A 24,364-nucleotide genomic window follows, 5' to 3' on the forward strand; every position below is an offset into this window, starting at 1 on the left:
GCACCGAGACGAGCCCATGAACTTTGCGCATGCCTGGCCTACCTGTCCACACACGTCTGCCAAGTTTCATCGATTTCGGGCACATACTCGGGGAGTTAAGTAGTGCGGAAGACGCCCATTTTAGGGAAACGGGGCAAATAAGGGCCCGTAAGGGTATATTCCCTTTTCACTGTCACCGGAAACGACGGCATCGAGACGGACCCGCGAATTTGGCGCAGGCTTGGCCCACCGGGCCACAAAAGTCTCCAAGTTTAATCGATTTCGGGCATATACTCGGAGATATAATTGTTTCGGAAGACGCCCATTATAAGGTAACGGGGCCAAAACGGGACTGTAAGCGTATATTCCGCATCAATATCACCGGAAACGACAGCGCCGAGACGGGCTCGCGAACTTGGCGCATGCGTGGCTCAACGGGCCACACAAGTCTGCCAAGTTTTATCGATTTTGGGCACATACTCGGGGAGATAAATGGTGCGGAAGACGCCAATTATAGGGTAACTGGGCCAATACTGGCACGTAAGCGTATATTCCGCATCACTGTCACCGAAAACGACGGCAGCAAGACTCGCCAGCTAACTTGGCGCATGCGTGGCCTACCGGGCCACACAAGTCTTCCAAATTCCATCGATTTTTCGCACATACTCGGGGATATAATTGGTGCTGAAGACGCCCATTATAGGGTAACTGGGCCAATTTGGTACCTTAAGCGTATATTCTGCATCACTGTCACCGGAACGACGGCACCGAGACGGGCCCGCGAACTTAGAGCTTGGTTGGCTTACCAGGCCGCACAAGTCTGCCAAGTTTCATCAATTTCGGGCACATACTCGGGAAAAAGTGGTGCAGAAGACACCCATTTAAGAATTACGGCGCAAATACGGGCCCATAAGCGTATATTCCGCATCACTTTCACCGGAAACAACGGCACCGTGACGGGCCCTCGAACTTGGCGCATGCGTGGCCCACTAGGCCACACAAGTCAGCCAAGTTTTATCGATTTCGGGAATATACTCGGTGAGAATAGGGTAACGGGGCCAATACGGGCCCGTACGCGTATAGTCCGCATTACTGTCACCGGAAACGATGGCACCGAGACTATCCCGCGAACTTGGCGCATGCGTGGCACATTGGGCCACATAAGCCTGCCAAGTTTCATTAATTTCGGGAACATACTCGGGGAGATAGTGGTGCGCAAGACGCCCATTATAGGGTAATGTGGCCAATACGGGCCCGTAAGCGTATATTCCGCATCATTGATACCGGAAACGACGGCAGTAAGACTCGTCCGCAAACATGGCGCATGCGTGACCCACCGCGCAACACAAGTCTGTCAAGTTTCATCAATTTCTGGCACATATTCGGGTAGATAATTGGTGCGGAAGACGCCCATTATAGAGTAATGAGGCCAATACGGGCCCGTAAGCGTATATTCAGCATCATTGTCACCGATAACGAAAGCAAGGAGACGGACACACGAACTATGCTCATACGTGGCCCACAGGGTCACACAATTCTGCCAAGTTTCATCGATTTCGGGCACATATTTCGGGAGATAAGTGGTGCGGATGACGCCCATTATAGGGTTACGGGGCAAATACGAGCCCGTAAACGTATATTCCGCATCACTGTCACCGGAAACGACGGCACCGAGACGGGCCCGCGAGCTTGGCGCATTCGTTGCCCACCAAACACCACAAGTCTGTCAAGTTTCATCGATTTTGGGCACATACTCGGGGAGATAAGTTTTGCGGAAGACGCCCGTAATAGGGTAACGGGGCCATTACGGGCCAGTAAGCTTATATTCCGCATCACTGTCACCGGAAAGGACGGCACCGAGACGGGCCCGCGAACTTGGCGCATGAGTGGCCCACTGGGCCACACAAGTCTGACAAGTTTCATCGATTTCGGGCACATATTCCGGGAGATAAGTGGTGCGGATGACGCCCATTATAGGGTAACGGGGCCAATACGAGCCCGTAAACGTATATTCCAAATCACTGTCACCGGAAACGACGGCACCGAGACGGGCCCGCGAACTTGGCGCATTCGTTGCACACCAAACACCACGAGTCTGTCAAGTTTCATCGATTTCGGGCACATACTCGGGGAGATAAGTTTTGCAGAAGACGCCCATTATAGGGAAACGGGGCCAATACGGGCCCGTAAACGTATATTCTGCATCACTGTCACCGGAAAGGACGGCACCGAGACGGGCCAACGAACTTGGCGCATTTGTTGCTCACCGGGCACCACAAGTCTGTCAAGTTTCATCGATTTTGGGCACATACTCGGGGATATAAGTGGTGCGGAAGACGCCCATTATAGGGTAACGAGGCCAATACGGGCCCGTAAGCGTATATTCCGCATCACTGTCACCGGAAACGACGGCAACGAGACGGGCCCGCGAACTTTGCGCATGCTTGTCGTGATCAGTTTGTTGTCGGACGTGGTAAGGCATTAATATATAACGACGAGCAGTTTGATATCGAGATGCGATAAATTGAGAATGTTATGTCCGTAACATTTGAAACATAACCTTGTTTGAAAATAAATCATAACAACTAAATCACCAATTACTAATAGAGGCGTGGTCTGTCATTAGGTCAGTCATAATAAGGCGTGATCAGTTGTTATCGGACGTGGTAAGGCATTTATTTATAATGACGAGCAGTTTGATATCGAGAAGCGATACATTAAGAATGTTATGTCCTTACATTTGAAACACAGCCTTGTTTGAAAATTAATCACTAAAATAAATCACCAATTACTAATAGTGGCGTGGTCTGTCATTAGGTCAGTCATAATAAGGCGTGATCAGTTGTTGTCGGACGTGGTTAGGCTTTTATTTATAACGACGAGAAAATTGATATCGAGAAGCGATACATTGATAATGTTATGTCCGTATCATTTGAAACATAGCCTTGTTTAAAAATAAATCACAACAACTAAATCACCAATTACTAATGGAGGCTTGGTCTGTCATTAGGTTAGTCATAATAAGGCATGGTCAGATGTTATCGGACGTGGTAAAGCATTTATTTATAACGACCAGCAGTATGATATCGAAAACAATGCATTTAGAAGGTTATGTCCTAACATTTGAAACATAGTCTTGTTTGAAAATAAATCACTAAAATAAATCACCAATTACTAATAGAGGCGTGGTCTGTCATTAGGTCAGTCATAATAAGGCGTGATCAGTTGTTGTCGGACGTGGTAAGGCTTTTATTTATAACGACGAGACGTTTGATATCGAGAAGCGATACATTGATAATGTTATGTCCGTATCATTTGAAACATAGCCTTGTTTGAAAATAAATCACAGCAACTATATCACCAATTACTAATGGAGGCGTGGTCTGTCATTAGGTCAGTCATAATAAGGCGTGATCAGTTGTTATCGGACGTGGGAAGGCATTTTATATAACGACGAGCAGTTTGATATCGAGAAGTGATACTTTTAGAATGTAATATCCTAAACATTGGAAACATAGCCTTGCTTGAAAATAAATCACAACAACTAAATCAGCCATTATTAATGGAGGCGTGATCTCCCATTAGGACAGTCATAATAAGGCGTGATTAGTTGTTATCGGACGTGGTAAGGCATTGGTCACCTGCCTTAAATAAAGGACCAACTAATTGTATATAATAAGAATTCAATACTGCTCAAGCTGCTGGAGTTTCACTTCTTTATATGATATTTATGAATAACGACGAGCAGTTTGATATCGAGAAGCGCTACATTGAGAATATTATGTCCGTAACATTTGAAACATAGCATTGTTTGAAAATAAATCACACCATTAATAACTAATTACTAATGGAGGCGTGGTCTGTAATTAGGGCAGTCATAATAAGACGTGATCAGTTGTTATCGGACGTGGTAAGGTATTTATTTATAACGACGAGCAGTTTGATATCGAGAAACGATACATTTAGTATGTAATGTCCGTAACATTTGAAACATAGCCTTGTTTGAAAATGAATCACAACAACTAAATCACCAATTACTAATGGAGGCGTGGTCTGTCATTAGGTCAGTAATAATAAGGCGTGATCAGTTGTTATCGGACGTGTTAAGGGATTTATTTATAACGACGAGCAGTTTGATATCGAAAAGCGATACATTGAGAATGTTGTGTCGGTAACATTTGAAACATAGCCTTGTTTGACAATAAATCACAACAAATAAATCACCAATTACTAATGGGGGCGTGGTCTGTCATTAGGTCAGTCATAATAAGGCGTCATCAGTTGTTTTCGGACGTTGTAAGGCAGGTATTTATAACGACGAGCAGTTTGATATCGAGAAGCAATACATTGAGCATGTTATGTCCGTAACCTTTGAAACATAGCCCTGTTTGAAAATAAATCACAACATCTAGATAACAAATAACTAATGGAGGCTTGGTCTGTCATTAGGTCAGTCATAATAAGGCGTGATCAGTCGACTAGCAGTTTTATATCAAGAAGCGATACATTGAAAATGTTATGTCCGTGACATTTGAAACATAGCCTTGTTTGAAAATAAATCACAACAACTATATCTAATTACTAATGGAGGCGTGGTCTGTCATTAGGTCAGTCATAGTAAGGCGTGATCAGTTGTTATCGGACGAGGTAAGGCATTTATTTATAACGACGAGCAGTTTGATATCGAGAAGCAATACATTGAGAATGTTATGTCCGTAACATTTGAAACAAAGCCTTGTTTGAAAATAAATCACAACAACTATATCACCAATTACTAATGGGGGCGTGGTCTGTCATTAGTCCAGTCATAGTAAGGCGTGATCAGTTGTTATCGAACGTTGTAAGGCATTTATTTAATACGATGAGCAGTTTGATATCGAGAAATGATACATATTGTTTTTTTTTGGGGGGGGGGGTTGTATTGTGTAAGCCTAAAGTTAATGGAGCATCACATTAATTAAGAACATTAATTCATGAGGTACATTACACACATAATAACTACACAAAAACGTATACCTCCTAATACACGTTTTGATTTGGCATAAACCATTGTAGCGGCACACTGACATGGGAGGTTATGGCGACGGAAATGTATTTAATAGATTTAACTTAAAGTCATCTTTTTTCACAAGTGATTTGCTGTTCACGTATTTGCTTCATTTGTATAACACGCTTAAAGCCTCTTTACTACTCAAAATCAACGAATATTGCGTATAATATTTTTTAAAATAAAGTTAATAAATTAAAAATCAGTGTTCAATATAGCAATTGCCGAAATTTCAACGCCAGATGTGGTCTGGTAACAAGATGTTTATAGATATGAAAAGCACGTTTTTATTTTTTATGACACAATTAATTTCATTCTAGTTTCCCGCAAATATATCTATTCATACGACACAAGAACACTTAAATCCTATCATTTAGTTTTCATGTGTCGTACGAATAGATATCAGTGCGAGAAATTTAAATGGAAGTTATTGTGAAACGAACAATTAAAAACATGCATTTTGTATCTACAATCATCTATGTTACCAAAACACATCTGGCTTTGACATTTTGGATTTTGCTATAACGAACGTAGAGTTTTTATTGTGTAACTTTATTTTACGAAATACGTTACGAAATTTCCGTTGATTTTAGTATAAATGGGGCTTTAACGTAAAATAGTTACTATCGACTAATCTTCAATTTCATGATATGCATTATTTATGCTTTTAACTTGGGTCGTCGACGAATCAGGAACCAGGTCCAGGTTATCACTGCGATTATCTTAAAAATAAATTTTATTGATAATAAAAATGTAAACCACCATTATTTAATAAGATACAAAATACTCTTTTTTATTTTTGTAGTACAATATATATTGAATGCATGTTAATGTACAAGGTTAGTGTTCGTGTTTCGTATGAAAAGATATCGTTGCGGGCGGGAAATTAAAAGAATTTTGTATCTCGTTAAATCTATGTTATCAGGCCACATCTAGATTTGAAATTAGTGCTATTGCTATAAGGAACACTGATTGGTATGGGTAAACTTTATTTTACGAACTATTATACGAAATATTCGTTGACATTTAGTGTTAATGCGGCTTTGAAAAATTAATAGCAACGCACATAATCAACGTACTGTTGATTATTCATCATGTATTTTACGTAAGCACTCGTAATCCAAGTTTCATTGAGATATAATTAACATGCATAACAAGCATACTTCCAGAAAAACTCATAGTGTACAACAAACTGAGAATGTGAGATATATATACCGTTTTCTCTACGCTTCCATATGGTGACCATAACAACGCTGATTATAAGTACACCAACAGCGCCACCAACCGAGCCAGCAATCACTGCTATTTGGGCACTATTTCCTCTTGGCAATTCTTAAAATAAAATATTACTTGAATTTACTATATAATCTATATAAACGCTTTGGGGCAATTGTAAAAAAGTTATCTTTTCTATTGTTAAGAAATATTTCAATTTTTAGACGATTTTCACGACATAGTAAGCAAGGTTCCAAAACAAGGCATACACTTCCGTCCGGAGATAATGTATATTTAAATTATGTTGTTGCTTTGGCAATAAAGCAGTTGGACAAATATTTCACCTGTTTGTACCTTTTTTTGCCTAGTCTACGTTGCTATATGCTAAAGTTAATGCAAGTTGTATAGTTCTGCTGTTGTATGGAAAACGAGAAATGTGCAACACTGACGCAATATAATGTCATATATTCATCGATTCATCACATAATAATTGAATAATTTTTATATTGTATTTTAAAATTGACTGTACTGCATCCAAGTATATCTTGGATCAACGTCAATATATATTTATGCAGAGAAACTACATGACAATATGTCATAGGCAAGCATTATGGGCAATATTAAAATAGGTAAAGTAGAAACGAGGACTACTAGAATCGTAAAATTAACAGCATCCGGATAAACATTGTCATTCGATCACCCGTACATGTTGTTGCTAGACAAAAGCACACACTGTTCCAAAAAAGAGTATTCGTTAAATAAATTACCTCTATGTAAAAGTTGCCTTAATAAACACTAAAACTAAGATTCACACTGGTTATATAGTTTCTAGTAATACTGAGCAGGATAGGGACACTTCATTTATGTTGAAATAAACATTTTTATTAAAATGTAAAACATCCTGGAATATGCAGTACATAAGATTTGGAGTCAGGTGCATTATTCACAATACAAGCAGTTTGTTAATAAAATAATATCATAGAAACTTCAACTCGCAGATAAGTGTGTTTCAATCGTTAACCAATCCGAGACTCAACATATACTTAATTACAATACTTCACGTCTAAACCTGACTCCCCTCTAAACCTAATTTTCATTATGATACATGGGATGTCCGTTTTAAGGGGTTTCCAGTATATGACATTACTCTGCGTCAGTGTCAATCATATGCATAAAATCCATCGACATATATGTTGAGCTAGCTAGATGTAAACAAACAAACGTTTTATATGCAACATGTATAAATGAATAAGTAAATATGGTGTCATGAATACCTGGCAATTCTAATGTCAGAATGTTGCTTTTTATTACAGTACCATCCGAAGCTCTAATAGAGCACGCCCATTGGTCACCAACGTTAGACCTGTTCAAGTTCCTAAGTGTACATGTGTGCACTGTGTATGTACACGTACAGTCGGTCAGATAAGCTGGATTCGTTGAGATATTCAGGCAGTCTCCTCCGTTTGCTTGCGCGCTCAGAGCTATTTCTCCATTATGCCACCACAAGACAATTGGGTAATTGTCATGGTGGCAAGTCAGATGTGGTGAGTGACCAGCTGACAAGTCTGTCGTGTCTGCATAAAGGGTCACCGATTTGGCAGCTGAATGATGGTAAAAAATGCAATAAAATAGTATTTATTGTTTTAAAGCCCCGTCAACACTCAAAATCAACAAATATTTCTTAAAACATTTCGTAAAAGACAGTTATCCCATAAAACATTAGTGTTCCTTATATCAATAGCCAAAATTCCAACGCTAGATGTGTTCTCGTCACATAGAATTAGCAAGATACAAAATAATTTAGTTTTATTTTTTTGTAGTACAATATACTCCATTTTAATTTCTCGCAACGATATTTATTCATATGACAAAGGAACACTAAATAGTTACAATAACATGTGTTGAATATATTGTACCATAAACTAATGAAAAATAGCATTTTGTATCTTGTTACGATTCTAAGTCTGTGTAAGCAGACCATATCTAGCAATGAAATTTTGCCTATTGCTATAAGGAATACTGAGCGTTTATGTGTACATATATTTTATGAAATATTTTACGAACTTTTCGTTGATGTTGAGAGCTAATGGGGCTTTGATGAAATACAATCATATAAACTTTAACTCGAAGATAAGTGTGTTTCAATTGTTAACTATTCAGAGACTCAACATATACTAAATATAGTGTCATAAATACCTGGCAATGTTAATATCAGAATGTTACTTTTTATAACAGTACCATTCCAATCGCTAATAGAGCATGCCCATTGGTCACCAACGTTAGACGAGGACAAGTACTTAAGTGTGCATGAGTGCACTGACTTTGTACAGATACAGTCGGCCAGATAATCTGGATTCGTTGGGCTATTCATGCAGTCTTCTCCGTTTACTCGCGAGCTCAGAGCTATTTTTCCATTTAGCCACCACGAGACGAGTGGGTCGTAGTAATGTTGACAGGTGAGATGTGGTGGGTGACCAGCTGACAGGTCTGTCGTGTCTGCATAAAGGGTCACTGCTTGCGCAGCTGAATAATTGTCAAAATTGCAATAGAATTGTATTTATATTTAAAGCCCCATTTACACTCAAAATTAACGAATATTTCGTTAAATAAAGTTAACCCTTAAAATCATTGTTCCTTGCAGCAAAAGCCAAAATTTAAACGCTAGATGAAGTCTGGTAACATAGATTTAACAAGATACATTATTTTGCTCTTTTTTATTTATTTTTTGTGGTATAATATAGTCAACTTATGTTCATGTACCATGTTAGTGTGTGAGTGTCGTATAATTATATATCACTGCGGAAAATTAAAATGGAAAATATTGTACCATTCAAAGAATAAAAAAGAGCAATTTGTATCATGTTAAATCTATCTTACCAGACCACATCTAGCGTTGAAAGTTTGGTTATTGCTCTATGGAACACTGATTTTGTATTGGTCAACATTATTTTACGAAATATTCGTTGATTTTGAATGTTAATTGCGTTTTAAAAGGATTCTATGTGCTCTCTATAGTTTGAATTGTATGCGTTTTATACACTATTTATTTGTGTACTTTACGATACAATAAATTGAGCAATTAAGCACCCCCAAAAATAAAACAGTTATGCAAACACCTCATGAGTTAAATTTCACATTTGTATGGATTATGTAATTATACTAAGTGACGCAGTCGAGGAAAATACCGATGAGCAAAGAAAGGCCTTCATAATACTTGTTTTGAGTAAATTTGCTCAAATTACTTATCACCAAATATGTTTCAGTAATAAGGCACATGGCGATAACAAACATACATGTTCATTACACTCATTTGTTTCAAGCCAAACACCTTGAAATTAAATACATGTTAATCAATACATATAGATGCAATTTGAAAGTGTGCATTATTGTCATTAGATCTAAATTTAATTCATAGTTAGCAAGCAATTTATTTTTTTTTAAACGGTACCGCTTTTAAAACCAAAAGTAGGATTTCTATTCGTAAACCTCCATTTCGGCAAACTGTCAAATAATGATGAGAAATTGGGTGAAATATTTGGGTTTTCTTTATGTACGAAATATTGACAAGTATATCAGTGGCTAGTATGCATGACGGTCAAAAGATTAAATATTTGGATCTGGTGTATGTTTAACAACAAAGGGGTTACAATGTTGTTGACACAAGCCTTAGGCTGTATTTGCATTATTTATTGGTATCACAATGCTGTTTAACGTGTGCATACTTGAATAGTGACTTCTCCAGTAGGTTGAAATTCAGCCAATGAGAAATAAACACGCATAGAACACTGACCAATGGGATTCATAACTGAGTTGCACGGGGCAGATGTTAGAGGGAAACACGGAGTTAGCGTTTAGACCTAGAGGTGGATAGTTGGAAAAAGACACAATCATGTAGCAATCACAACGTATTTGCATAACCGAAATATTAGTTAAGTCAGACATTAAATTGGACTAGAAACTGATACATGGTGTTGTTGAATATTTTATCCTACATTATACAGAGAAATCAACATAAAAGAGAGGGACCGACTTGTCCCATGCGTGACACGAGAAAATGGTACAGTCCACTCTCGTTATCTCGAAGTCGGCGGGAACAAGAAAAAATATCGAGATAACGAAAGTTCGAGATATCCGATTAGGCGTTTTCAAAGAAAAAATGAGACGAAAATTTACCTTGTTTTTTAACACCTAAATACCTGCTAAGTGGTCTAACTAAAGCCGTCATCGTGTGGCATAATACTCACTACCTGATATATACGCGTTTTTACGAGGTACGATTAATTTTGCTATTTAAATGCTTAAATGACGTTTTAAGTATTACAGAATTGCATGAACACATGCGGTTATAATTTTTCTAAACTGTCGAGTAAACATCCGGTAATGTTGCTATTTAAAGTTATGATGCAATTGACGTCCAATCAAGACGAGGGTTTTCCATCTGAACATGCGTAAATCACGTTCCGGAATACTGAACTGTACATGCACATTTTGTAGTTTGAAATGCTAAGTTCAATCGATTATTAGTACAGGATCAAATAAAAATGAAAAGCCATTTTGAGTCTTGTCTTTATTATCTTTATTACTGAACATCCCCAGATCTACATACAGCCTGTGTATTAATTGCAGTTAACTGATGTTAAAGTGACAGTAAAAGTGACAGGCCTTACTTAAGTGTTAAGGGCTAACGACATTACACACGTGTGATCATTGATGCAATGAACGGATCAATTTCCTACCGCACAGTATCGTGTGCAGCTGGGCGAAGCGGGGCGGTGAAGAATCAAAGACATTTGTTCACACCTTTTGCCGACACTGGAACAGTTATTCGCACTTCGAGATAAACCACGGTAAATACATGTATATCGGGACTCGGGACAAAATTTTATATCGAGATATCGAATTATTCGACATAACGAAAATCGAGATATGCGATGTTTATTTATATAGATAAAGAAGATAAAAAGTTGGGACATTGAACTTACTTCGACATATCGAGAATATCGAGATATCCGATGTCGAGATAACGAGAGTGGACTGTAGTTAATGCAAATCTCGTCATCTCGGCAATTCGCGCATGACGAGATATCGAATAATAGGCTACACACCGGTAATTTAAGAATAATGAACATTGCTAGTAACTATGTGTCGTACATGAACTATGAACAATTACGGGACAAAGGACGTTAAATGGTGCTCGTGAACCAAGGATTCGAACAAAGAAATACTACCACTAACGATTACGAAGCCATGAAAAACAACGCGAAGAAACTCCGTTTCGGCAACTTCTGTAACCAGTAGCAACGACCGTGAGCCGGGAACAACGACATCAGACCGCACATATTCTGCAACTTCCGGTGAGTGACTGTTTTATTTCCTAAAGCTTGTATCAAAATGGCAAATCAAATAATCCCTGAATTATTTCAAAATTTGAATGAACAAATTAAAGATGTTAAAACGGCCATAAGCACTCAGACTATTTCACAGGTGGTACAATCATTTGATGGAAATTCAAAAGAATTTAAAAATTGGATTAAAAATGCAGAAAAATATGGAACACTTACCAATTTAGATGAGAATAAATTAAAATGTGTTGCTTACCAATCTAGTAAAGGGCTTGTTAGTGATTACATACATCGTTTTTTGACTGATGATTCGACAGGGACGTGGACAGATTTAAAGGAACAGCTTAAATTAAGATTTGCAGAAATTCAAGACCCACAATACGCTTTCTCATTATTAAAGACGACTAAACAAAAGACCGACGAAAATGTCCAAATATACGCTGAGCGACTTTTATCTCTTGCGACTGATGCATACGAAAATATTGAAGGTAATTTAGACTATATAGAAAAACAGTTAGTAGAAATTTTTATCGACGGATTATCGCACGATTATTTGAGACTTAAATTAACGCGCGAAAATCATGCAACCCTATCAAATGCTTTAAAAAGCGCTATGCATGAGCAAAGTGTCAGAGCTAGATTTGAGTTGCGATCACAGGTAAATAGACATAATAACATTACGACCGATAATATTCAGACAGATATCGATTATATTAGGTCATCTATTGTTTGCACATATTGTAAGAAACACGGTCATTCTATTGAAATCTGTCGCCGTAGGCAACGCGAGATAAGTGCATATACGGTACGGCGGAACTGTCATACGATAGATAAAAACGGTAACGGGCGCAATAACGAATATGACAAAAATTGGAAAGATAAAATTGATTGTTGGGATTGTGGTAAATTAGGACACTTTAGTAGAGAATGTACCCAAAGAAAAACGTACATTAATCGAAAAAACTAGTAAATTCTTACCAAAAAGGGGTCTATGGTAAGAATGAAAAAGTCGAGACATATAATATCGCTTTGTGTGGTAGTCCAAATTCTTGTGTTATTTCAACAGGTGGTTATCAATTTAGGAGCTTAATAGATAGTGGAGCTGAAGTGTCCTTGATAAACAAACGTACTTATGATATGTTAAAACAAAAACCCGCACTGATAATTAAAAAAGTAAATCTAAAGTCGGTAAACGGAAATTCATTATATGTCCACGGATGTGTAAAATTGAGATTCAAAATAGGGAGCATATATAAAGAGCACATGTTTTTTGTAGTAAGTAACGTTAATAGAAATGTTATTTTAGGAAGAGATTTTTTACAAGAAAATGGTGTCCGTTTATACTTTGATTTAGGATGTCTGAGGATTAATAACTGTTATGTACCTCTAGAAGAAGATGTACACCTTTCAACGATAGCAAGATTAACTAGCCATACTGTGTTAAAACCACAAACTGCATATAGACTCTTTGCTCAAGCCAAAAGAAACTGCATACGTTCAAATACAAATTATGAATTCAATGGAATAAGCAATTCTTTCTTTGATAATGAACCTGGTTTAACAATTGTTAATTCAGTAGTCAAGACAACGCGTGATAGACAATTTCCCATTTTAAATATAAACAATACGCACAAAACAATAAGGCTTAGACGACACTGTGCCATAGGGCGAATAAAATCGGTAAATGATAATGAAATATGCTCAGTACAAGAAGTTATCAAAAATAATCAGCCGAAATCAGGCTTATCTAAAGATGAAATCTTATCAGATTTACGTGTAGATGAAAATCAAAAAGAAAATATTCTACCGGTACTCTTAAAACACAGAACTCTCTTCGCAAGAAATAATTTAGAATTAACACAAACTTCAGCGATAGAATTTACCATAGATACAGGGGATCATCCGCCCATTAAATTGAAACCGTATCGAACACCATTAAACAATCAGGTATTCATAGATAAAGCCATCGACGAAATGCTAGCTGCAAACATAATAAGTCCATCAAGGAGTCCGTGGAGTTTCCCTATTGTTTTAGTAGATAGAAAGAAAAATAACCATGACTCAAACAAAGATAATAAAGACGAGAAAAGGTTTTGCGTCGATTTCAGACAGCTTAATAAAATTACAAAACCAATTGCTTATCCATCACCATTAATAGATGATATATTGGCATTATTAGGTAAAAGTAAATATTTCACCAGTTCAGATTTGATATCGGGATATTGGCAAATACCTATAAAGGAAGAGGACAGCGAAAAAACGGCTTTTGCTTCGGGATTCAGGGGTCTATTTCAATTTTATGTTATGCCCTTCGGTGCCTCCTCCGCCGGTGCTATATTTCAAGAATTGGCTAATAAAGTACTCAAAGGTTGTGAGGGCTTCGCTGTGGCGTATCTAGACGATATACTAATATTCTCACCTGACTTGCAATCTCACATAGCGCACGTAAATACGGTACTACAGAGTCTCAGTAAACATAACCTAAAGCTTAAACTATCAAAATGTCAATTCTTACAAAGAGAGACTAGATACCTAGGCTTCATCATAGATCAAAACGGTATAAGGCCGGATCCGTTAAAAGTGGAAGCGATCCGACAATTCCCTAGGCCAAAGTGCGTGCGCGATGTACGATCTATCTTAGGTGCAGCGGGATTTTATAGGAGATTCTGTCCGTCGTATTCAGAAGTAGTCGAGCCTCTCATTAATCTCACAAGAAAGAATGTCCCATTTAAATGGTCAAAACAATGCGAAGATAGTTTCATACAATTAAAAGACTCATTTACGCAAATCCCGTATCTTTCATACCCTGATCCAAAAAAAAGGTTATATACTGTATACTGATGCCTCTGATAAATGCGTTGGAGCTTGCTTAATTAAAAAATGCGGGAATAACAAGACCGGGGATTATGTGGGCGAAAAGCCGATATTTTTCATATCGCACAGATTAAGCTCCACACAATGCAAATATAGTACTATTGAAAAAGAATGTTACAGCATATTTTACAGTCTAAGTAAATTACACCATTATTTACACAACGCCGAATTTGTTATCAAGACGGATCATCGACCGTTAAAATTTCTTTTGGAAAGTCCGATGCAAAACAAGAAAATACAATTATGGGCCTTAAGTATAGCGGGTTACAACTGCAAAATTGAATATATACCGGGAAAAAAGAATATTATTGCCGACTTTCTAAGCCGACCCCCAAAAACCAAAATAAAGAATAATCAATGCGTTCAAACAGAACTAGAATTAGATATTAACGATAAACATTGTACGATTAATTCGCAAATAAATAAAAGTGACCAAACACGCGAAATTAATGTAATCGACTCCACAAACATTGACCACAAGCAAATAATTGATAATATTATTACCCCGCAGCCCCTCCCAGCCGACAACACAGCGACGAACGATAACATATCAGGGCTTAATATGCAAATAGAACAAGAAAAAGACCCTCATATACCTGAAATTAAAGCGAGATTAAGATTAGGGAAACAGAACAAGAATGAAGATGATAAATATATTACGGTCGATGCAATATTGTACTACATATCAAACGTAGATGAGGAACCTACTCTCAGGCTTTTTGTACCTAAACACCTGACTTGTTCAGTTGTCAAGCAGTATCAAGATGAAAACGGGCATCCTGGGTCTCAAAGGCTTTTTCAGACACTAAAAGAGAAATATTACTGGCCTAAAATGTTCAAAGAATTAAATGATTATGTATCAAAGTGCATTATATGTCAAAGTAGAAACTTAAAAGCAATTAAAGCTCCCATATCGTCGCATACCTCAATACCGCCGTTTCCGTTTTCAGTTGTTTCCATAGATATATGCGGGACATATCCGAAAACGCTTTCCGGAAATAGATATATAATATGTTTCGTAGATCAATACTCCGGATACATAGAAGGGTTTCCATCGCCAGATAAATCTTCCGATAGCGTAATACACCTGTTAATGAACGAGATTTATTGCCGTCATAGTTGCCCTATAAGAATTATAACTGCTAACGGAAAAGAATTCACGAGCACAGCGTTCACTGAAACATTAAAATCAATGAACATTGACCACGTAAAGACGACAATATATCATCCTGCAGCTAATGGCATGAACGAACGTTCACATGGAACTATGAACAATATACTGTCCAAACGGGTTCAAGAAAATGTACAACAATGGGACTTACATTTAAACATGTCTTTAGCGGCAATGAGATTTAGTACATCCGAGACTTCGAAGCACACACCGTTCTTCTTACTTTTTAATAGAGACCCTATTCTTCCAATAGACAACTTGTTAAAGCCTAGGCGTAAATATCACAGTGAAGATTATCATAAAATAATATTAGAAGAACAACACAAATCATTTAAAAAGGTATGTGCTCAAATTCAAAAATCGAAACGTAGACAAGCTGATTATGCGAATAAAAATACGAAAGATATTAAGTTCGAAATCAATGACCCCGTTTACTACAAACACTTTCAACGTACAAATAAATGAGACAGTAAATGGAGACCATATGATCGTATAATCGAACAAAAGTCACCGTTAACATACGTAATAAAGAATCAGTTAGACAACTCAACTATTAAAGTCCACGCTGATCAAATAAGGCACGCAAATATCGATAAATGGCCAATGATAGATAAACCACTAGCGCGCCCGATTAGAAAAGCAAATTTAGCCTTTGCGGACGACACATTATCTTCTGATAGCGATTCAAATACGTCAGTACATGGGTTACCTGTAATTACGCAACAGACCCGTCAGGTTAGAGATAACACGGATAACGAGGAAAACATTCCGCTTGCGGAATTGCAAAAACATTTACGAAACAAACAATTCGCGGATATACAATCAAGCTCCAGCGAATCAGATACGATGCATTACGATAACAATAATTCGCAAAACTCACCTGTACGTAGGTTCGAAACTGATTCATCAGATGATCAGATGCAAATTGACGCGGTAGCGTTAAAACACAAAAAACGAAAATTGACAAAAAGGACTTCACGGTCAAATAACGCCATGAAGAAAGCAATTTTCACGTGCCTTCAGACAATGGCTGAACACATGTAAATGAATGGACTACAAAATAAAGCGAAATAGATGTCGAGACTCAAAGACTCCCAAATTTTTGTATATAGAGAAATATGTTTTGAATGTATATGTAGTAAATATGTAAAAAGAGGATTATAGAGGACGGTATCGTCCGATTTTGATAATGTATCGTCATTAGCATTGATTTACGGGTTTAGAATGAAATGAAAATGTCATACTTTAGTATACGGGTGAAATGCCAATTATCCGTGCGCAATAGCAACCAGCTCTGACACCGAATAATGAAGTTTGAATAATTTATTGTGCAAATATGGTTTCATTTCCCCAATGTTATGCAATTATCGGGAACATCTGTTGATACGGTCATAGTTCTATATCACAATTAGGCTCGTAGGTCAACATAACTTCAAACTAATGAAATTTAAATAATTGATTTCATTAGTGTTATTCCAATTTCCCAAGGTACATAACGATGCAAGATCGGATTGAATGTATATCGGGGTCTGCAAAATTGATTATAGACGTGTTAGGTATCATTCCAAACGACGCAAAATACCTGTATCGTTTATCGATCTAATCATATTGACCGACGCTTTAGTATCGTATCAGACTAGTTTATGACAACGCACTTGACAACGACATTAACCAACACTAGCGTATGCCCTACAGCGCTCAAGTAAAAACCATTTTCAGCATATATAACATTTTAATATAGTTTGTAAATATCCTTAAAAGCAACGCACTGTATCTTTTATTAGTATAATACAAAAGATACAACTATATTGCTATGATTCATTAAATTTTTGATACTGATCGTATCTATAGCTTTTTCCTTTCGTTATAAGAATAACTACATTAAGACAAGGGATTTTGTTTGTAAATTTTTGTTCTCTAAGTTAATAAAACATAATAAAGCACAATGCATTTTATTGAATAGACAAATGCGTATAGTTTAAATAAAACATAATAAATTTGTGTCATGAGAATCGCGTTTCTTTTAGCACATTAATTTTATTTGGGTATATCTTATCATAGGTGTGATAAGTAGTCTGAGTGCTTATATAGCAAATTCCATTAGTATGTAAAAAAAGGCCCGTTTATCATTTCATGTAATTGACCCTATAAGATTTGCCAATGCGATACAAGTTAAGGAGAAAAGCAGCGCTCCTGACATCGTTGGCGTGGTTTGCCTGCAGCAACATGCGTTCATAACGCATTTGAGATCGTGATCAGATCTTAACGCCCCGACAAAGTAGAAGAATATGTCATCGACATACAGATATCTTCGACGACGATGTATCCGTCGAGAATCAGATGACGTAACAGACGATTTCAATTAGGATCAACATTGTCGACATTGATCTAAATTGTGAACCAGTATCAGTACCATACAACGAGTGGACTGTTAATGGACATTTCACGCGTCGTCGAAAATGATTTTTAAAGATACGATGATATGAAAGGACTTGATGATGAAAAATCGCGCGTACGTTGTACATATATTAGGTGAACATTTGATCGTCTATGTGTGTGTGTGTGTTACCTTAATTACGTGTACATAAACAATTAATATAATACTACAGTCATGAGCGCAGTCATTCTGCAGAACTCTTTATAATAAAACGTTTGAAGTATTCTAAATCGTGCAACAGCCGAGGACCAACAGCTTCTCCGACCGACCATCATCGTCTTAATTCGGAAGCCGACATCTTCAATCGACTGCATGTTACCATCTACAACCAGATGTCACATACTCTCCAACCGGACATCTCATCTCTTCACCTAGACGCCACATCGCCTCCAGCAAAGATGTCAAAAATGGACACTATTCGTATCGGATTTCCCAAATCAGTGACGCATTCCACGTCATTGTGATTGACATTGACTATTTAAATATTCCGACGTTTTATTATTTCAGCAGAAACATTCGTTAAAACTTTCATTAATAATTTGCAGATTTTCGTCATATATATGTTTTAGTCACTGATGTTTTCATGTTTGCGTGTTTGATTTTCTACATCGTATGTATTAATATGTTTTCGTTTACTTCCATACTTACATTCTTAAAGATTTTTCTGTATCCTAAAATACATAAAAATCCAATTGAGAGGATAAGTTGTGTCAAATAATGATGAGAAATTGGGTGAAATATTTGGGTTTTCTTTATGTACGAAATATTGACAAGTATATCAGTGGCGAGTATGCATGACGGTCAAAAGATTAAATATTTGGATCTGGTGTATGTTTAACAACAAAGGGGTTACAATGTTGTTGACACAAGCCTTAGGCTGTATTTGCATTATTTATTGGTATCACAATGCTGTTTAACGTGTGCATACTTGAATAGTGACTTCTCCAGTAGGTTGAAATTCAGCCAATGAGAAATAAACACGCATAGAACACTGACCAATGGGATTCATAACTGAGTTTCACGGGACAGATGTTAGAGGGAAACACGGAGTTAGCGTTTAGACCTAGAGGTGGATAGTTGGAAAAAGACACAATCATGTAGCAATCACAACGTATTTGTATAACCGAAATATTAGTTAAGTCAGACATTAAATTGGACTAGAAACTGATACATGGTGTTGCTGAATATTTTATCCTACATTATACAGAGAAACCAACATAAAAGAGAGGGACCGACTTGTCCCATGCGTGACACGAGAAAATGGTAGTTAATGCAAATCTCGTCATCTCGGCAATTCGCGCATGACGAGATATCGAATAATAGGCTACACACAGGTAATTTAAGAGTAATGAACATTGCTAGTAACTATGTGTCGTACATGAACTATGAACGATTACGGGACAAAACGATTATTTTTAAGTTTTAAAGCGCAAGAAAAACGGATTTCTACCTTATAACCACCAGAAATATTCTAATTGGCATAGATAAAATTAAATCTATAGCCTAGTTAGCAAGTAATTTATTATTTTTCAAACTCTAAAGCTTTTAAAACCGAAAGTAGGATTTCTATACATATACGCCCATTTCGACAAACGCGATTATTTATAAGTTTTAAAGCGCAAAAAAGACGGATTTCTATCTTGTTACCACCAGATATATTCTTATTGGCATAAATATAATTAAATCTATAGCCTTGTTAGCAAGTAATTTATTATTTTTCAAACTCTAAGATTTTTTAAACCGAAAGTAGCATTTCTATACATATACGCCCATTTCGACAAACGCGATTACTTTTAAGTTTTAAAGCGCAAAGGATTATTACCTTGTAACCCCCATATATTTTCAGATTGGCATAGATAAATTATGTTTCTTATTTATACTTAAATTTACCAAATACGTTGTGTGGCTTTAACCATTGCTTTGCATTATCATTAAAAAAGAGCATATCGCAAACAAAATAATAGTATAGAACATATCAAATCACTTACTAAATATTACATTATTATTATTTCCGATATTTGACTTATAATATATAAAATATCAATAAAACAATATACAATATACATACCCACATTGACCAACAGTAAGAACGAAATTAGCAATCTTAAATACATATTTGCCGATCACCACTATAAAGCCATATATATGAGATTAAATAGTCATCGTATCGTACAGTAAAGTAAGTGAAATCAAATTACCCAGCATCCGCGCAAAGATTTGACGGGATCCCAGCACAGCTCGCTACCGTGATTCCGCATGCGGAGATAGCCACTGTTTACGCAGTGGTTATTGTTTGTTTAATGAGATTGTTTTTCGTGTTCAAATATATTTATGTCATATCAAGGCGATTGGTTAGTGCACTATTATCCCGGTTTAACAGTGTTAAGCGCACATTCTTATTCCAGTGACTGGCATCTGCCCTACTTGAATCAGAGGTAAGGGAATGGACGTAGAAAGGATTTCAAGATCAATACCTAAACAAGTTATGTTGCCGCGATACTTTATGTGTACAAAGATTGATGTTGCCAATATTAATTGCAACTATCTTGTAGTGTATTAAATGCAGAAAATGTTTCAAGAAAATCTTGTTCAACCTGCAAAATTGACCATGAAACTATATCTTTTTCAAAGATCGATGTACATTATTGTGTTTCAATGGGCCTGTGAATACCGTTTGAAGTACACATACGTCATTGCCTCACTTCAAGAACTCTATGATAAAACCGTGTCAGCATTTTTCATGAAAATTTCACCCAATTAAGGTCTGCTAAACAAGCATGACATTAGCGGCTATGACGAAAATGCATGAATTGCTGACCATTTGTGTGTGCTGAAAATTTATCTTAATGCATGAATTATTATGCCATTATATTTATTCCTGCTTAGGTTGCGAGTATGGCGATGAGGCAGTAGGATGCTCGTTCAACTGTTGTCCTGATCCAAAACTTTGTACTTGGTACTGCCACGGTGCTTGCATACTCACGAATCAGTTATTTGTTTCCAGACACTCGTTTTTGTGTAAAATATGATTTTAACATAAATAAATGAATAAAATAAGGTATTACATCGACAAATTAAATATTTAAAATATAAATGAACAAATAAACTTAAAAAATATTTTAAAAATACAAATTAATAAATAAATGCACAAATATATAAATAAATAAAGTAACTAATTGCCTCTTTTACAAACTGCAGACGACAACAACAACCCAAGCGACAACAACACCCCAGACGCCCACAACAACCCAGACCCCTGCAACAACCCATTCGTCCGCAAAACCCCTGGTATCCACAACAACCCAGGCGCCCACAACAACCAAGGTACCCACAATAACACAGGCGCCCTCAACAACCCCGGCACCCACCAAAACCCAGACACCAACAACAACCCAGGCACATACAGCAACCCAAGCCCCCACTACAACCCAGGCGCCCAAAACAACCCAGGCACCAACAACAACCCAGGCACAAACAACAACCCAGGCATCTACCACAACCCATGCAACCACAACAACCCAGGCACCCACAACAACACAGGCGCCCACAACAACCCAAGCACCCGCAACAACTCAGGCGCCCACAACAACCAAGACGACAACAACAACCCAGACATCCACAACAACCCAGGCACCCACAACAACCCAGGCACCCAAAACAACCCAGGCACCAACAACAACCCAAGCAACCACAACAACCCAGGCACCCACAACAACCCAGGCACCAACAACAACCCAGGCACCCACAACAACCCAGGCACCCACAACAATCCATGCACCCACAACAACCTAGGCACCCACAACAACCCAGGCACCCACCACAACCCAGGCGAGGCAAGGCAGTCGCCTATCAAATGAAGGTAAGTTCTTCCCTGTTTCATTATAATTTAAAAAGAAATAGTATATTCAATGAGTCTCATTTACAGTTGTATGAATTGTTTGAAGTATGTACGTAGAGATACTTAAGCATCGGTATTAAAGAGCTCAAGAAGCAGCAAATAATTTGCATAAAAAACTCTTCAATACATGTATAAAACATAGTGATGTTAAGGCTTCGCTTTAACCAAATAAGTATCGCAACTGAAAAACCTCTTTGTCTTTGTCTACGATAAACATCATAAATGCCGCATCTGCCGCATATGCCGCATCCGCGCGAGAAAGAGTTGTATAATTTATGCAAGAGGTTTGAGTTCTTCAACTATATTCATTCACAAATGGAACATAATGAGAATATCGTGTTAAATGGATTTTTTTAAACGGAGCGTATATACAACAAAAACGTCAATTATACAAAAAAAAATATATGAATGATTAAAATAGCCTACTATCTGCTGCGTCTCAATGACGTAGTATTTTTGCTCAGCACATGTCATTCATAATCTGAGGTTATTAATAGATGTGGGAAAATAAAACTTCTGCTGATAAACAAGTGTAATGGGATGTTTCTTAAAGCGGGTATATACGATTTTTATGTGTGCTGAATTGTAAAATATTGATACAAATATGTTATAATAACACACAATATGCAAGAAAAATGATACATTTAAGACGAATTTCATAAAATACAGCAAATACAAATTAGCGTCCCGAGCCGATTGTGACGAAGATAATTCGTAATTATTTTCCTACAATAACCGATGCATTCGTCTTTTTAGTAAGTGTTCGTGTGTCGTATGAATCGATATCGCTGCAGGAATTTCAAATGAACCGTTAAACTAAATTTAGATTCACATCGTACATGCATGATATACATGCTGGCGAATTCGGCTGTACAGCCTTTTTCGATTTCAGAATTAAATATCTGGCTTATTTAGCATTTTTCGACACATGTTCTTCTTAACTTTTATTTTAGTTTATATTGAAATATATGTATAATAAGTTTTTACACATTTTATATTAATAAATAAATATTTGACAAGATCGTATATACCCGCTTTAACCTCGTTTATACTGCATGCTACTACAGCGGGGTTAAATTTGATATGTCTGGGTTCTTTTGTTCTCAACAGAGGCGATCTTTTATACTCACTGGTGCGAACAACGCAAAAGTAGAAGGTTAAGTTTGTTTATATTCACAGTTCTCAATTTATAAACCGTTGAACATGAGTTCACCAATTACTACAGGTATACTATAGACAACAACATAATCGCTAAAACCGAATATAAAAAACAACTAAATATAACAAGAAATATCTTTTAAAGAGGTAGTCGGCGTAAATGCTGACTTTGAAAAAAAGTTTGGAATTTTTGTTTCTAAATGATTTAATTGAAAACAAAAGTTAAATTATTGTTTTTTTTACTTGTTAGTGTAAGTAGATAAAATTATACTACGGGAGTTCACATCATATGTGTCTGTCACGTAATTACACGTTGTTCGTTGAAAACACACAGTAACAACCAAAGTTCATTTCTGTTTTCATCGCAATTTATTTATGTCGAATATTTCTTTTAACACAACGATTGCTAATGTATACGAAATACAATTTTACAGCGCGGCAGTCAACATGGCCGCCACGTAAAGAAGACGTGACAACTCTCCAAGTTCTTTTCAAATCTAACCGCAGATTCTTTTCTCTTTTTTTACTACTAACTAAAACACAGCATTTTATCCCCAGGTTAATTTACATAAAATCTAATTGTAATTTCCATTGGTCACCAAGGTCCGGGCTTATTACGGATTGGTTGACTTATTAGAATGTACTAGAAGGGACAATCTATTCATGTATTTACTTGCTTGCCAAATACACTAAAATCTAATCAATTTATATTGTATAGAGTAATCCCGTTATATTTGTCAGTGCCATAACGTGTGTATCATATGCAAATAAAGCTTTCCGGTGACCCTTTCATCTGTGCTGTTTCGATGACCATGTGTGGATACTATTAATCTCGTGTCTATATGCTGACCCTGAACTTATTGTTAAGTATATGGTCCTTCGATTCTTTTATCTAAATGACTTATCATTTTATTGATTCCAATTATACCCCACCCTGGGTGTAAACGTATTTGTGTTCTTACTAATGTAATAAATCTTAAATCAGGTCCTAGTTTAATGTACTCTTAGATTATTTGTAAATGACCAATATCTCACATAAATGTATTATTAAATTTTAAACTTCATCCTAACATTGTATATACATAATATTGAAATATCTCCTTATTAATTTCCATCATAAGAATAAAGTCATAAGAATAAACGATATGTTATAAGCTGTTACATGACACAACTTTCCCCTTATTTTATTTTTTTAAATATTTTACAATATTAAAAAAATTAATATTATTATTATTATTTTACA

At 36.7% G+C, this 24,364-nt stretch overlaps 2 protein-coding genes across 6 annotated transcripts; one reads left to right on the forward strand and one right to left on the reverse strand.

Moving 5' to 3' along the window:
* Positions 1–3,870: 3,870 nt before the first annotated feature.
* On the reverse strand, positions 3,871–20,351 carry LOC127847653 (uncharacterized). Of its 5 annotated transcripts, none has more exons than XR_008034102.1 (6): positions 20,134–20,268; positions 8,438–8,764; positions 7,516–7,842; positions 6,242–6,358; positions 4,700–5,748; positions 3,871–4,348 (listed from the first exon to the last, which is right to left on the reverse strand). XR_008034102.1 is itself a non-coding variant. In XM_052379706.1 (5 exons), exons 1-5 carry the CDS (start codon positions 20,268–20,270, stop codon positions 5,657–5,659), a joined length of 870 nt encoding a protein of 289 aa, XP_052235666.1. In that variant the 5' UTR covers positions 20,271–20,351; the 3' UTR covers positions 3,871–5,656. The 5 variants fall into 5 exon arrangements, 2 of the variants coding, with proteins under 2 accessions (XP_052235666.1, XP_052235665.1); XR_008034101.1 differs by having other exon boundaries at positions 4,509–5,748; XM_052379706.1 differs by having other exon boundaries at positions 3,871–5,748; positions 20,264–20,351.
* A 157-nt stretch (positions 20,352–20,508) lies between these two features.
* Positions 20,509–21,922, forward strand: LOC127849139 (uncharacterized protein DDB_G0287625-like). Its single transcript, XM_052381859.1, has 3 exons — positions 20,509–20,572; positions 20,952–21,014; positions 21,264–21,922. The coding sequence occupies exons 1-3, from the start codon at positions 20,509–20,511 to the stop codon at positions 21,920–21,922; spliced, it is 786 nt and encodes a 261-aa protein (XP_052237819.1).
* Positions 21,923–24,364: the final 2,442 nt, after the last annotated feature.

The sequence above is a fragment of the Dreissena polymorpha genome, chromosome 10 (genome assembly GCF_020536995.1).
Source record: "Dreissena polymorpha isolate Duluth1 chromosome 10, UMN_Dpol_1.0, whole genome shotgun sequence".
NCBI classification, from domain to species: Eukaryota; Metazoa; Mollusca; class Bivalvia; order Myida; family Dreissenidae; genus Dreissena; species Dreissena polymorpha.

Bases quoted from the DNA above. Each gene is read 5' to 3' on its own strand.
- LOC127847653 (XM_052379705.1), bottom strand. From the start codon at position 20,179: ATGTATTTAAGATTGCTAATTTCGTTCTTACTGTTGGTCAATGTGG. The intron at 8,765-20,133 runs GTATGTATATTG...ACAATTATTCAG, and splicing joins CTTACTGTTGGTCAATGTGG to CTGCGCAAGCAGTGACCCTT. The intron at 6,359-7,515 runs GTATTCATGACA...TTTTATTTTAAG, and splicing joins TCTGACATTAGAATTGCCAG to AATTGCCAAGAGGAAATAGT.
- LOC127849139 (XM_052381859.1), top strand. From the start codon at position 20,509: ATGGACGTAGAAAGGATTTCAAGATCAATACCTAAACAAGTTATGTTG. The intron at 20,573-20,951 runs GTACAAAGATTG...ATTCCTGCTTAG, and splicing joins GTTGCCGCGATACTTTATGT to GTTGCGAGTATGGCGATGAG. The intron at 21,015-21,263 runs GTACTTGGTACT...TACAAACTGCAG, and splicing joins TTGTCCTGATCCAAAACTTT to ACGACAACAACAACCCAAGC.